This window comes from Urocitellus parryii, chromosome 6 (assembly GCF_045843805.1).
Source record: "Urocitellus parryii isolate mUroPar1 chromosome 6, mUroPar1.hap1, whole genome shotgun sequence".
Taxonomy (NCBI): domain Eukaryota; kingdom Metazoa; phylum Chordata; class Mammalia; order Rodentia; family Sciuridae; genus Urocitellus; species Urocitellus parryii.
In genome coordinates this window covers 31,816,805-31,832,791 of record NC_135536.1, presented here as the reverse complement: position 1 = coordinate 31,832,791, position 15,987 = coordinate 31,816,805, and the positions used below count along the sequence as shown (strand labels likewise).

The following is a 15,987-nucleotide window of genomic DNA, read 5'->3' as shown; positions in this document are numbered from 1 at the left end:
GAGCTATAGTCCTAACCCTATATGTAATTTTTGAGAGTTGAGAAATCAGGAGAAGTAGGATGATGGCTGTCTTTCACAGATCAACTATGGAAATGTAAGATTCAATCTCCTTTTTAGACATCCATTTGTAGATATGTTTAATAGGCAGTTTGGGTTTTTTGTTTTTTAAATCGGGTCCACCTGTGATCTGTTTAGATTGTAATTGGGTGAGTAGAGATAGCAGTAAAACTTTTGGGGAGGGGAGGTACCAGGAATAGAGCCACATCCCCAATCCTATTTATTTATTTAGAGACAGGGTCTCACTGAGTTGCTTAGTTTCTCAGTTTTACTGAGGCTGCCTTTTTTTTTTTTTTAATATTTTTCTCTTAGTTGTTGATAGATCTTTATTTTATTTATTTATATGTGGTGCTGAGAATCTAACCCAGTGCTTCATACATGCAAGGCAAGTGTGCTACCACTGAGCCACAGTTCCAACCCTGAGGCTGCCTTTGAACTAGTGATCCTCCTGACTCATCAGTTTTTCTGGTGGACACAGCATCTTTATTTTTATGTGGTGCTGAGGATCGAACCCAGCACCCAGGTGAGTGCGCTACCGCTGAGCCACATCCCCAGCCCGAGTACGTCTTTTATATGTGTACTGGCACATGCTTCTGGGCCCATTGGCTCAGAAAACTGCAGAAGGCTCTCTATTTTGAGGCCCTAAGCAACTTAATGACCCTGTCTCAAAATAAAAAGGGCTGGTGATGTAGCACCTCTTGGGTAAAACCCAGTACCAAAAACAAAAAAGAAGATGAATGAAAAATGGCCAAGGGGACTAATAAGCAGGAAGTATTCTGGGAAGTATGTGAAAATATCTTCAGAGTAGAGGCATGAATTGTGTCACAAATTCTGTTGATAGTGCAGTAATATGCTTTGGTGGTAGTGGCAGGAATTGAGATTTAAATTATTAATGGGAAAGTTTAAATTGGAAACAAGATGGAAAACCAGGGATTGAACCCAAAGATTCTTTACCACTGAATTATATCCCCAGAAGTTAGTTTTTTCTTTTTCTTTTTCTTTTGTCCAGGACCTAGGTAAGTTGCAGAGGCTGCCACCCCCCACCCCCTCCTTTTAACCATTTATTTTATTTTTATGTGGTGCTGAGAGTTGAACCCAGGTCCTTGCATGTTTGAGGCGAGCATTTTACTATGAGCCCCACATAGGCTGGCTTGGAACATGTGATCCTCTTGCTGAAGCCGGGGGAGCAGCTGGGATCCCAGGCATGTGCTTCGCCACCAGCCCTATAATTTTGAAATAAAATTTGGTGCATAGGATTGATAATCATATAACTATCAAAAAAGTACGATAGAAATCATTATAAATCTCCCCCAAATTAGCTAATTATGCCCCTTTGTAGTCACCCTCTCACCCCAGTCTAATGTGGCAAATAGATATTTGCTGATAGATTATTATAATGGATTTTATCCTTAAGGAGAAAAATGTATTCTGCTGGTTTGAATTCATAAAAACAGCAATATAGGAAAGAATTGGATGTATATATTTTTATTACCTGGGGTTGAACCCAGGGGCACTTAATCACTCAGCTAATGGCCTACATGAAGTTTCCCCCCTCCCCATTTCTTAAGTATATATTTTGAGACAAGGTCTCCCTAATTTTCACCTTTTTATAAAATAAATATCATATCAGGCCTGGTGGTAAATGCCTGTAATCCCATCAGCTCTGGACACTGAGGTAGGAAGATCATAATTCAGTCTGGCTAGCTTGATGAAACCCTCAAATAAGGCCTGGGTTGCAGCTCAGTGTGCATGTCTTGAGTTCAGTTTTCCAATACCACAATAAATAAAAAGAATAAAAATAAAATGGAACTATGGTACAGTTTAAAATATATATTTTGGGGAAGGGGTTCTTGGTCCCAAATGGAAGTATCATTTTTTTATTTTTGTGGGGTGGGGAACCAGTAACCTTATTTAAGGCTAGGAAATACTGTCACCATTGAGGAAAGCTTAGTGTATGAAAGCAAAACCAGAGGGGGTGTGTGTTCATTTTTTTGTGAGGGTGGGTTCTGGAGATTGAACTGGGTCACCAAGCCTCATCCCCAGCCCTATTTTGTATTATAGAGACTGGATCTCACTCAGTTGTACCTGGACATTGCTGAGGCTGGCTTTGAGCCGCTGATATTACAAGCATAGGTCACCATGCCTGACTGTGTGGTTTCCCTTCTCACCACAGTCTTGTTTGACAAATTATCTAGGAGTCAATAGAAACCTTCATCATCGTCCAGTTTGCTTTTGTCTTACAATGTTTTCAAGTGAATTTTTAAATTGTCTTCCCTTGAATCATTTAGTTTTTTGTTTATAGACCTTTCCAAAGAGTCCATTGGAACAACTCACTATTTGTTTTCTTGGGTGGTTATTTATTGTCACCATGTAGTCTACACGTGCACGTTTTGATTCTTTAACACCTACATGGTAATGGGTTATTTTTTGTTGTTGTTGTTGTACATGGACACACATTTTTTATTTACTTATTTTTATGTGGTGCTTAGGATCGAACTTAGTGCTTCACGCATGCGTGGCAATTGGTCTACCACTCAACTCCAGCCCCTCACATTTCTTTCCTTTTTCTTTGTTTCTTAAGGTCCGGTGGGTGGGGCACTGTGCATTGAATTCTGGGGCATTGGACCACTAAGCCACATCCCCAGCTCTATTTTGTATTTCATTTAGAGAAAGGGTTTCACTGAGTTGCTTATTGCCTCGCCTTTTAAAGACGCTGGGTTTGAACTCGCCATCCTCCCACCTCAGCCTCCTGAACCATGGGATTACAGATGTACACTAGTGTGCACCCCCATCTCCCCCCTTTAATGTTAAGAATTTTCCTTAAAGATGGTTACCACTCTGGAAAACAGTATGCAGATTCCTCAGAAAACTTGTAATAGAACCACCGTTTGACTTAGCTATTCAATTCCTCCTTATATACCCAAAGGACTTAAAATCAGCATACTGTAGAGAAACTGCCATATCAATTTATATAATAGCTCAATTCACAGTAGGTAAACTATATTGTACTAGCCTAAGTGTTCTTTAAGAGATGAATGGATAATAGATATGTTATGTATATATAAAGTAATATTACTCGGGCATAAAGAGAAAATGAAGTTATTGCTTTTGCCAGTATATGCATGGAACTGGATACTATTATACTAAGTGAAATAAACCAATGACCAAAGGCCAAATGTTCTGATATGAGGATGCAAACTCAAAAGAGGGGGGGGGAGTAGAGAAGAGTAGAAGTACTTTTTATTATTTGCAAAGGGGAATGGAGGCTGGGAAACGGGAATAGGAAAGATGATAAAATGAATCAGACACTACTTTCCTATGTTCATATAGGAATACATGACCAGTAGAATTCCTCATCATGTACAACCACAATGGAATATTGTATTCCCTGTATGTATAATGTGTCACAATACATTGTTATGTATGACTAAAAACAATAACAAAAAGAATGGAGTACTGATGTATGGTAGAATATGGATGGAGCTAAAAAATACTAAAGAAATAAGAAAAGAATACATTGTAAGGTTGAATTTATATGAACTGTATAGAGTGGGTGAATCAAAGTAGATTAGAGGAAGGACAACTATTAAATGGTATAGTCTTTCTGTTTAGTATAATAAAAATGTTTTCAGTTGATTGTGGTGACAGTTACATAACTGCATAGTAAAAACGAATTGTGGAATAATAGACTTTAAATGGTTCGTATGGCATAAAAGTTTTATCAGTAATTACAATAAAAATCTCAGCATTATAATAAAATTAAGTTTATATTTATTTATATATTCCTGTGCTTGTTTATATCATTTAGTCCATTTATGTTTCAGATAAAGAGCTTGCAGTTTAGTTCTAACGAAATTCCACCCAATGTAGCATGTTTTTTATGCTTAATTACTTGTGAATAAACTTTAGGAATACTCTATAAACTAGAAATTATAAAAATCTAGCGGGTTGGGTGGTTTTTTAATGATCTATTATGAAAAGTTGGGTTTGTGTCATCTTGACAATTGTGTTTGCATTTTGTTGTTAACCTGTTTGTTGTTTAGCCCATCTTTTAAGGCAAAATCAAAAGCCCTACTCACTTTGAGAAATAAAGAAATATCATCTTGTACATTAATGACAACATCAAAGTTATTTGGTTTCAGAAATGTAATTTTAGTGACTTAGTATAGTGTGGTGCTTGATTGTAGGATGCCCAATATTTTGGTATAAGATTGCGTGGTATTTTTATATAAACTATATATGATGCTAGGGTAGAACTCAAAAGATCTTTTAGAGAACAACAAAGTATGTTAGGTGAAGTTAAATTTTTCCTGATTCCATTCCATAATTCTTTGAATTTACAGTCTTTTGAGGAGATGTGTGTTTTATCGAATTGTGTGCAGTTGTATTGAAAAATTATTTGGAAATTTGTTGTTTCAATTATTCATGTTAGTGTTTTCTCTTTCTTTCTTCCTTCCTTTTTTTTTTCTTTAATGTTTGGGAATGAGATATCCAGGCAATGATGATGATTACCATAGGCCTCAACCGTTTTTAGATTGACTTGGACCATGTTTCAGGAGGCCTATGATTTAAACACTAGTAATTTTCAAGAAAAAGACATACAAACATCTAAATAAGCACTCTAAAATATCATAGACGAGGAATTAGTAATAGGATGAATAGATTGTCATAAGTTGGAGTTTATTGGCAGGAGCCAGAGTCACAGCTGCAGAGTTAGGTGCCTGTCATCAATTGGTAGTTCATTTATCAAGTAGTTTGTGCAGCTATTTTGAAGAAACCTGTTCCTGGGCTCTTAATCAAAGTCACCCATCCTCTCAGAGTTACTGGGATTATAGGCATGTGCCACTATGCCCAAATTCTTTAATACTCAATCTGTGATTTTTAAAATTTTTTAAATTTATTTTTTATGAGTTAAGTATATTCAAAGATTTTTAGCAACACCGTGCAAATGAGTTCTTCCTAAGACTTCCTAAGACTGGACATATGGCTCATAAAATCTCTTCCTTTTTCATGAAAAATCAAAAGTAAATGGGAAGAAATTTGATTTAGAAAATTTTCTATTAAGATTAAAAATAAAGGAGGTGAAAAAACCTCCTAATGTTGAGATTAGAATTCAGTTGTATATGTATACTGAATTTGATAAAAACCAGTGTTGTACTCTTTGGGAACTAATTGTAAAATAAATGATATTTGAAAATATAAATAAGCAATTGGAGCTACTTTTGAAACTAAGAAATGCTGATATCTGTTGTTTATGTTGTGTATATCTGCTAATTTAATTACAGATTAACAATATTTGGGAGTTAAATGTGTCTGTAGAATTTTCTGTTATTTATGTAGCTTTTGTATCAAACTAGAAATGCTTCAAAGTATGTAAGATGTTCACATAATTCAGGTAGTAATAAAATGAACTCCCATTTTTTCAGTTTTGTATACAGAGGGTTTTTAATATTTATTATTTAGCTATATATGGACACAATATCTTTATTTTTATGTGGTGCTGAGGATAGAACCCGGTGCCACACGGTAGGCGAGAGCTCTACCTCTGAGCCACAACCCCAGCCCCTACAGAGGGGTTTTGGAGCATTTTTACCTGTTAAATGCTGAAGGAACTATGTTGTTCTGAACAGTGATACTGAAATGAACATGCCTAAAACATTATTTGTAATGAAAAGAAACAGGTGTGGTAATTAAGAAAACATTCTGGAGGGTACAGATTATTGTCATTTTTTTTGTTCCTGGGGATTGAACTCGGGTGCTTATCCACTACATCATATCCTGAGCCTTTTCAATTTTGAGACAAGAGTTTGCTAAATTGCTGAGGGTCTTAGTAAGTTGCTAACACTGGCCTGGAACTATAAATTCTCTTACCTCAGCCTCTTTTGAGTTATGGGAATTTCAGGCAAGGGCAACTGCGACCTATAGATTCTAGTTTTCCTACTACTTTGGTTTAATGAATGAAATATGTTAATAACCAAGGAGATTTTGGTGACCCAGGGATTTGGAGTCTATATTGGATATATTGCATTATAAATATTTAATTTTTTTTTTTTAAGAGGGAGAGAGAGAGAGAACTTTAATATTTATTTTTCAGTATTTGGCGGACACAGCATCTCTGTCTGTATGTGGTGCTGAGGATCGAATTTTTAATTTCTTTCAAAATGTCTTAATTTGTAAACATTTTTCTTATTTTGCCTTTCTTTTTTTAATTACTGCTCAAGTGTCCATATTTCAGATTAGGTTAAATCATCATTCTCCTAGGGTTTAGTGATTGTAGCTTTTGTACAAGCATGTGCGAAACGAGTGTTTTGCTGTCACTGAATTACAGCCTATTCCTTTTTTAGTTTTTATTTTTTATGTCTTAGTAAGTTGTTTGTGCTAGCCTTACATGCCTCAGTAGTTTTAACTCTAGGCATATACTTGCTGAAATTGATGTTTTCACTTTACCTAAGATGGAAACTACATTAGTACTCAGCCACTGTCATATATAGAAATGTAAGAGGGACATGTGGACTTACAGATGATTTGTAAAAGATGAAATTGTTAAATATATATCACCTTTGTTCTTTAAAACCTTTGGAGTTAAGCAAACCAACTGGATGGTAGTGGTGGCTGGTTTTTTCTTATTTGTCTTGTGTTATTGTTTTGTTAACTGTTTTAAACTCCTAGTGAGCTACCTCCCCATTTCTTTTTTTATTTTGACAGGTTCTGTGTAACAGTTTGTTGAAGTTTTTCTTTAGGAATGTTAAAGAGTCAGTTTTTAATTCATTTTGGAATGTTCCTAATTGTGGCATACTAAATCTATTAATGGGATGTTAAATTAGATTAATAGATAATCTATCCATTTTTTTATTGATTGGTAAATATATTCCATGAAATGAATATAGGCAGTGGTGAACAAGGCAGGCTGACAGTATTACTCATCTGCCTTGTAGTTTTTTCTTTTGTGGTTGGGTCAGGCTATACCAGGGTTGAACCCAGAACCTTGCATGTGTGAGGTCTCTACTGCTGATACATGCCCCTGCTTCTGTTTCTAAAATTGTTATTTTGAATCAATCTCACAAGGAGAGTTGCCTATGCTGGCCTGAAGTCTTCCTGCCCCAGCCATCCGATAAATTGGTATTTTAGGCATGTTCTACCATATCTGCCTCCTTGATTGGAACTATGAATGTAGTTAGATTACCATAAATGTAGTTAGAAAATTGAACGTGGCATATTCATGTCAGATGTTTAATATTAGTGGTATTTGTGCACAGGTAAAGCATTTTATGGGGAAACAGCTGTGGGGTTTTATAGGTCAGAAATTACATTAGTGAGACGCATGTGTGGTTGTGCATGCCTCTAATACCAGTGACTCAGTAGGCTGAGGCAGGAGGATCTCTTAAAGCCAGCTCCAGCAAATTGGAGAGGCCCTAAGGCACTTAGCCAGACACTGTTTGAAAATAAAAGGCTGTGAAGGTATTGCTTAGTCGTTAAGCGCCTCTGAGTTCAATACCTCTGTTTGAACCATTTGGTTTTAATCCCTTTTTGTGAGAACCGTATTTGTTTTATGTGAACTATCTATGAAATGTAAGTCTGTTTTTATTTCCAGGACTTAAAAGCCAGTCAACCACATCATGACACATCCATGTAATGGTTTCTTGAAACATTGAAGTGTTAAAAAAATATACGAAATAATTGAGGTTTTAAGTTAATTTTAAGTGTGAAAGAATTGTTTCTTTTATCCAATAGGATGTATAGTTACCCAGCACGAGTTCCTCCTCCTCCTCCTATTGCTAGGGCTGTAGTGCCCTCTAAACGCCAGCGTGTTTCAGGAAACACCTCCCGAAGGGGCAAAAGTGGCTTCAATTCTAAGAGTGGACAGCGGGGATCTTCTTCCAAGTCTGGAAAGTGTATGTATTGTTTTTTCTTCTTTGTGGATTTGATGGGTTTTTCTTTTTCTTTCCTTATTTTTGGTATTAGGATTATCTTTTAAAATAAACATGTTGCTGGGCATGGTGGGCGCATGCTTGTAATCCCAGCAGGTTGGGAGGCTGAGACAGGAGGATCCTGAAATCAAAGCCAGCCTCAGCAATGGCAAGACAGCTAAGCAAATCAGTGAGACCCTGTCTCTAATTAAAATATAAAATAGGGCTGGGGATGTGTCTCAGTGGTTGAGTGCCCTTGAGTTTATTTATGTCACCAGCCCCCCCCCCAAAAAAAAAAAAAAAACAACCCAATCATGTAAATCTGGTTTGGGCTGCTGGTATAGTCTAGTGGTAGCTGGTAGATTCTGGTCCATTTGAATATAATCTAAGACTTTGTTTGTATTAAAGTGAAAGGAGATGACCTTCAGGCCATTAAGAAGGAGCTGACCCAAATAAAACAAAAAGTGGATTCTCTTCTGGAAAGTCTGGAAAAAATTGAAAAGGAGCAGAGCAAACAAGCAGGTAAGCATCTGTGTGAAATTGCATTAGTTACCTAAGGTAGTTGAAAGTATGTTCAGCTACTGGTATATAAAGCAATTGTAAATGTTTAGACTGGGAGCCACTTGTGTGGGAGGATTTAGACATAAGTGTTGCAGTTCTGCAATCATTATTGGGGATTGTCTACATCTTGTGTACATCACTTTCCTGTAGATAGACTTGTTAGATAGACTTGTCCTTCTCATCCCCAGTAGAGACGAAGAATGATAAGTCGGAAGAGGAGCAGAGCAGCAGCTCCCTGAAGAAAGATGAAACTAATGTGAAGATGGAGTCTGAGGGGGGTGCAGATGACTCTGCTGAGGAGGGGGATCTACTGGATGATGATGATAATGAAGATCGGGGGGATGACCAGGTGAAAACCACGGGAAAGGAAAGAAAGAGGTGGTGGAGGGGGGACCAGGGACACATGGAGTGCCTCTAACTCCATCCTGTTTGTGTCTGTTTCTCACAGCTGGAGTTGATCAAGGATGATGAAAAAGAGGCAGAGGAAGGAGAGGATGACAGAGACAGCGCCAATGGCGAGGATGACTCTTAAGCACATAGTGGGGTTTAGAAATCTTACCCATTATTTCTTTACCTAGGCGCTTGTCTTAAGATCAAAATTTCACCAGATCCTCTCCCCTAGTATCTTCAGCACATGCTCACTGTTCTCCCTATCTTTGTCCTTCCCATGTTCATTAATTCATATTGCCCTGCGCCTAGTCCCATTTTCACTTCCTTTGACGCTCCTAGTAGTTTTGTTAAGTCTTACCCTGTAATTTTTGCTTTTAATTTTGATACCTCTTTATGACTTAACAATAAAAAGGATGTATGGTTTTTATCAACTGTCTCCAAAATAATCTCTTGTTATGCAGGGAGTACAGTTCTTTCCATTTATACATGATTTCAGTAGTTGCTTCCCTAACTGCAAAGGCAATCTCATTTCGTTGTAGCACCTGAGAGCAGCTTTGAGTTTTAGAGGTATGTGTGTTATCCCCCACATAATAGTCTTGTGTGGGGCTGTTCAACACAAATGTAACAATGTATTTTTGTGAATGAGAATTGGCATGTTAAATGCATCCTCTAGAAGAATAATTAGTGTAATAGTCTTTTATTTGTTTTCTAAAGTTGATACTGTGGGTTATTTTTGTGAACAGCCTGATGTTTGGGACCTTTTTTCTCAAAATAAACAAGTCCTTATTAAACCAGGAATTTGGAGGAAAAAAAACCTGGTTTTTTATTTTTGTATTTTATAATTATTTACTTCAAATTCTTTGTTTTGCAGCAACTTCCACAAAACCCTTAGAATATATTAAATATATTTTTCTTGGAGTATGATCATTATGCATATCAGCATACACTACTCAAATTTCATCAAGATGGATGTTGCATTAAGGAGTTAATTATCTGTGACATGGAATGGAGATTCTTTTAATAACTGTTTATAGCCCCAGGTACCTTATCTGGATTCTGAGTCTGTGCCTCAGTGTTATTAAAAATAGGAAAGCTTTCTTTCCTTGTCTTCTGTAGTTTGTGCCTTCCCATATAACTTAGAACATAGTAAAGGTTATACATTTATTTTACTGTATGTGACTTGTTCTGTGTGAATTGATCCTTTCCCCTTAACCCCCAATTTGATTACTTAGTCTCCTTTGGCAAGTAGTCAATGGGAGGATATTGTACCAGTCAGCAACAGCTGTAAGAATTGATGCTTTCTCAGTGCTGAAAGGTCTAATTTCTTTATGCTTTATCTTTTGGGTTTTTCCAATATAGGGGAAATAAAACCTGTGTTTGTGTGTTGTGTCCTCCCCCTTGCCTCCCAAATACACACATGGACCTTGGATTCCTCCAAGTTGGCTTTGTTTCATAGCATGCAGCACAGGCTTTTTTTCTATCTTTCATCATGTGACAATTTACAACATAAGGAAGAGAACTGTGGACTACCCTTGGAGTCCACATGCATAGTATAAAAGTAGCTTCTCATATTTTAGTCAAATATTTGTCACTCATTACTAGAAAGTCAAGTAGATGCTAAGAAGAAATTGTTAGAAGCCTATGATGCTGACTAAACCTGCTTGACATTATGTTTTAGTGTATACTGGACAGATCCAGAATTCAGTGTGTCCACTTTTCATTGTAGGACCTCTTTCACAGAACTGAGTTTATCTATTGTGTTCTTTCACATACGTGGTTAAATTTTGTTTACACTGGAAAGCATGTATTAAGAAAATAATAACTAGAAGCATGGTCACACTCTTCAAGTCTGTACACACATGAATGTATAGTTTGTCTTGAATAGAAATCATCACACTAGGTCTCCGAGTTAAATTATACGTTTTACCTGTATTTAAGAGAACAAATACAGTGCTAGGTATGTTTAATTAATACTTCAACATTCAGGCTGATATCTAAACAATAGAAAAAGGTACATGACTTAAATATAGCATATGGTAAAACATCTTGAAATTTTGAAGGTTTTTTTTTTTCTTTAATTAATGGGTAATTGTCTTTAATGTATGACTCTGATTCAGGTAGGTTTATAGTTCTCATGATGTCACTCTATCCTGGACCCTAGAAGACATGAGTGGAGTCTGCTGCACGCTTAGTTAAAAAACAGACATTCACCACATTTAACAATTATTAACTTACATTCAGTAAACTACACAATCTTGTAGACACTACACTATATTTGGTGTGGGAATAAGATTTAAAGCAAAGTAATAACAGGAGGATGCACATTTGTTTTGATTCCATGTATAAAACTCAGAACAACAACAAAAAATGAAAAAATCTTATAGGAATGCAGTTTCTAGACACAGAATACTGGATAGAATGGGAATGATTAAAAGAAATCTTTTAAAACATTTCTGATTACTACAGAGTTTCTAATAGGGAAGGTATGTGTAGTCCACTGTCCTAGGGTATTTTCTAGTATGTGGCTATAACCAGTGGAATAAGCTAACTGAACTGTTAAGTTGGAGTGGATGATGAATTTAGCACACTTAAGTAGTTGGCAACCATTAGATTTCTGTCACTTGTTGCCACAACACAAGATTGGTAGAAAAGAGAAACAATACAAATAGAAACATCATTGGTAATTTGGTAGGGAATTAATTAGAATCAAAGGAAGACGCAGAAGAATGCAATGGAAGGAGTATAACAAATGTCACCATTATAGATATTTTAATCTCAAGTCTGATCCTACCCCATCAGAGTTCAGAGATCAGTAGAACAGTATACTTTGATCTCAGGAATATGTGACTGTGATACCTCTGATTGCACTAACTTCGTATGCAGGAGAGAACCAGGGATGCATCATTAGTAACTTTGAAAAACTGGACTTGGCCACACACACTGAATTTGTGACAAAACTTTTTCTTTCATATGAGGAAATTTTAGTGGTACCGTTTAAAGTGGGGTTTGAATTCATGGCTACTGATAAGGTTAGTTTAGTCAAGAAAATTCCTTATGTTGTCAAGGCATCTAAGAAAATCTACTCTGAAGAAATTTGGGCATAATAAGGAGATATTACATAGAAGTGTGTTACCAGTAAATGCAGTTTGTGAGCTGCTAAAGTTAAAGCACATCACTTGTTTTAACAGTGCTATCCCTTGAAAAGAACAGGGATCAGATAACACCAGGTCATAGGTATGCAGTGTTTGCAAGGACCCTGGAACAAAATTAAAATTGTTTTAAAATTAAAAGTTTTTATAGGGATGGGAAATAAAACTAGAGGTATTGGAAAGTTTCATGTTGGAAATTTCATGAGTAGATGATGAGTTGGGCATATAGACTTTTCCCTTTCAGGTGGCACACAGGAATAAAGGGTTAAGAAATTATGAAATACTTAGGGTCTGTCTGCCCTAATTACTCCTACAGTCCATTACCAAAATCTATTAAAGTTATAGTTAGGATAATTACTGTGAAGTGAGCTTTTAATATCCAAATATCCATGTGTGCACTCAAGACCAATTATATCTCTGTTTGTGACCTAGCAGTATATTTTTGAATTGCTATCATTCCAACTCCCTCCCATGGTGTAGGTAACCACATTACCAAGAGGCAAAAAGCTTCCCATGGGTAAAGAGGGATGGCAGAGGTAAGTGATGGTGGTGGATGAGGAAAAAATATAAAGCATTACAATTTTTACTATGGTTCCTATGTGACTGGCTAGTAAGGAATTTGCATGCTGACAGGGTAAGAATACCTGGTCTGAACTATCAAAGTATGGAAAGCAGCAAGGAGAGAGACTACCATGTTATATGAGAAGGTTCTCTTGTTCTGAGGTTGTAGATGGCTCATTAAAGTAATCCAACTGATTTGCCTTCCACAGCTAAGACTTAATAATGCCAAGGAGACTTTGTGACATGGAAATGTTTTAAAAATAGGGACAGATCTTGTCAATTAGTTGTCCAGGCTTCAGACAGATATGGACACATTTAATATAGAATAGGTAGTAAGCGTCATATTTTACAGGTTAGGTACTTATTTGAAAGCCCTAAACAGTTTAATCTGTGGTCTGGTGTATCCACTGATTTGGGACATTAAAACAGGAAATTGTCTTGAACTCTTTCTTAAAAAGAGTTCACTATTCCCAAACTGCAGGTAATGGAAGAGCATCTCTCCACCTTTATTTAAGACTGGGTTGCACCTAGTCATGTTTATATTGCTTTTGCCCTATTTGTGATACTTGCCTTGCAGGTCACTGAAAAATGTTCTAAAAGATAGGTTCTACCCAGAGTGATTTATTAATGGGAAGGATATTTCAGTAACATTACTGTGCAGAACCAGACAAGCTATAGTAATGAACTTCTGTAGACTTTTTGTCCCTTGAAAATGTCAAGCTCAAGAACCCATCTATTAATAACTTAAACCCAACTCGTTTACATTTATTCCTTGGTTAGACCTTTATTCCCTTATAAGCTTAGTGGGCCATGAAGTTTTCTTGTCACTTGTCCCTTCTCTAAAGATAACTTCCTCAATATTCTTTTCCTCTTGACTCCAATGGAGAAAAACTTGCCAGCCAGGTAGTCTGCTAAATAGCAGCTTCAGCCAGCTACCTGACCATCCTCACCCAAAACTACAATATCCAGCTTCCTGCTTGGAGCCTGTTAAGTTTGTTGGTTTCATTGCCCAGCCAAACATGCCCTTTTCCAAAACTTTAGCTTCACTGTACAAAGCTGGTGTTATTCCCAGGTATCAGAAGCTGCTGGAGACTACAAGAAAGTTACCTTCCTGATTACTAGAAATGCTTGTACTTTAGCATTATCGGGCCATAGTCCTGTGCCGGCCTTAAGCATTTTTGAGAGTATCCTCTCTCTTACACTTGCAACATGAGGAATGGACCTAGGTAGAATGTAGTATCCCACAAGAAATCCTTTGTTTTTCTGCAATCAGCCTCAGTATTTGCTTTCATGGAATGAGCCTTCGATAGCATGTGGATCAGCACATGGCAGCACTCTGCAATGTAGTTTATACTTGCTTGTCTTTAAGCACCCTTCTGAATGTAAAGAATCTTTCCTTCAAATTATTAACTCCATCAGAATCCCTTAAAGTTTATACTCTGCAAAATGAACACACATTTTCCCTGTATCTTAGGCCAAAGATAAGTCTGACACCCAATCTGTCCAGCCTCTACCCCTCCCTTTCCCTCTTCCCATCACATTGGATGCTGTGTCCACCTTTGCCAATTTAGTTCCCTCTAAATGCCATTCATCTTTCAGATTTTAATGTATATGGCACTTCCTCCAGGTAGTCTCCCCTGCCTTGACTGGTACCAGTGTTCTCTTGATGAATCTCTTGATGAATATTAAAGTGAAACTGCAGGGACCACATTAGTGTGTGTTAATATATCTCCAGTGCTTAGTAGTGTCTTAAATGAATATGTTGAATTAATGGATGGGAAAGGGAAAGGAAAACGGTATGGGAGGGTAAGCCCTGTATGAGGCCATTTTGGAAAAAGCAGAAATGGAAAGGCTGACAACTGACCTCAGGGTGCACAAGGATGGATTTCGCTGCGCTTGCTTGCATTGTCCAAAGTCTTAATGTCAGCTTCAAGAAGTCCCTCAGGAATCTACATCTCATGCTAAGGGTAAAAAAAGGAGTATTACCCACACATACAAAGGAAGTTCTGATTGCAGTTAACCTGTTAATAGCTCCATTAACCTGTTTTCCTTTAAAAAGCCAGATCTAGTGAACAGTTTCCTTATTCTTCATAACCTGTATTTTTTTTAACATGAAAATATACATACTAAGAAACAGACACATTTTAAGAATTCTCCTGCCCAGTTATCCAGGATTGAAACCAAGGTTGCTTAACCACTGATCCACATTGCCAGCCCTTTTATTTAAATATACATTTTATATTTAGAGACACGGTCTCATCGAGTTGCTTAGGGTCTCCTTAAATTGCTGATGCTGGGTCTGAACTCTGCAATCCTGCTTTAGCTTTCTGATTAGCTGGGATCATGGGTGTGTGCCAACATGCCTGACTAAGCATACAGCTTGAAGATTTGCAAAGTGAACATGCCTGTTTAAACACCCCTCCAATCTGGAGCATCACCCCAGGAACCTCCCCTGCTCTCCTCCTATCACTGCTCTTCCTCATTATCATAGGTAGCTTTTGCACTTTTTTAAAGCTATAAAACTATATACAAACAGTAGTGTTGAAGCTTGACTGATTTTGAGAGAAAAATTTGGGTTCAGGAAGAGGGATGGACACAGTGTGACAGGAAAAACCAATATAAGAATTTCTTGGATACTAATACTACCCAGAATTGTCTGATAGTATTTTATCTCCTGGCTCTTACTCCAAATTGAGGAGTGTTCCCAAGAAGGTTAGTTTCCCTGCAGTTAGCTATAACTGGTATTAATAGTCTCTAGCAGTATTGAAAGACATCTGGATTTTTTGAAGTTCGGCATAATTCGATGAATGTTATGTGCTTACGAGAACATCTGTATACATTTCTGTTGGGTATGTAATCAGGGGTAGAATTGTTGTGTTAGAGTATGTATATATATCAGCTTTCATAGATATTGCCAAACATTTTTCTAAAGTGATTGTACTAAACATTCTCACTAGCTGTAAATAAACATTTTATTTGCTCCACATCCTTGCTAGTACTTAGTATTGTCAATTCTTTTAACATTGCGGTGTTTTTTTTTTTCCTGAATATGTAGTATTATTTAATTTTGTGTGTGTTTGCTTTTTGGTAAATTTTATTGAAGTATAATTTCCATAAAGTACACAAATTATGTGTAAGCTTGGTTTTCACTGATTGAAAACATACACAGAAAGCAAACAGAAGGAAATCAAGTATTGGGCTGGGCATGGTGGTGCATGCCTGTAATCCCAGCAGCTTGGGAGGCTGAGACAGGAGGATCGTAAGTTCAAAGATAGCCTCAGCAACAACGTGCTATGCAACTCAGTAAGACCATGTCTCTAAATAGAATACAAATGTGGGCTTGGGATGTGACTCAGTGGTTA

General features: G+C 37.0%; 1 protein-coding gene across 8 annotated transcripts in view; it reads left to right on the top strand.

Annotated features, from left to right (window-relative positions):
- Hnrnpc (heterogeneous nuclear ribonucleoprotein C) overlaps positions 1-15,181 on the top strand; it is a 63,546-nt gene extending 48,365 nt beyond the window's left edge. For 6 of the 8 annotated variants that reach the window (XM_077800194.1, XM_077800193.1, XM_077800191.1 and 3 more), the window contains 4 exons: positions 7,789-7,949; positions 8,373-8,486; positions 8,714-8,874; positions 8,974-15,181. In XM_077800194.1, the coding sequence (XP_077656320.1) occupies positions 7,789-7,949; positions 8,373-8,486; positions 8,714-8,874; positions 8,974-9,057 (520 nt within the window). In that variant the 3' untranslated portion in view covers positions 9,058-15,181. The remainder of the gene's footprint in view (positions 1-7,788; positions 7,950-8,372; positions 8,487-8,713; positions 8,875-8,973) is intronic. The other 2 variants (XM_077800199.1, XM_077800196.1) reach the window with 1 other exon arrangement.
- Positions 15,182-15,987: the final 806 nt, after the last annotated feature.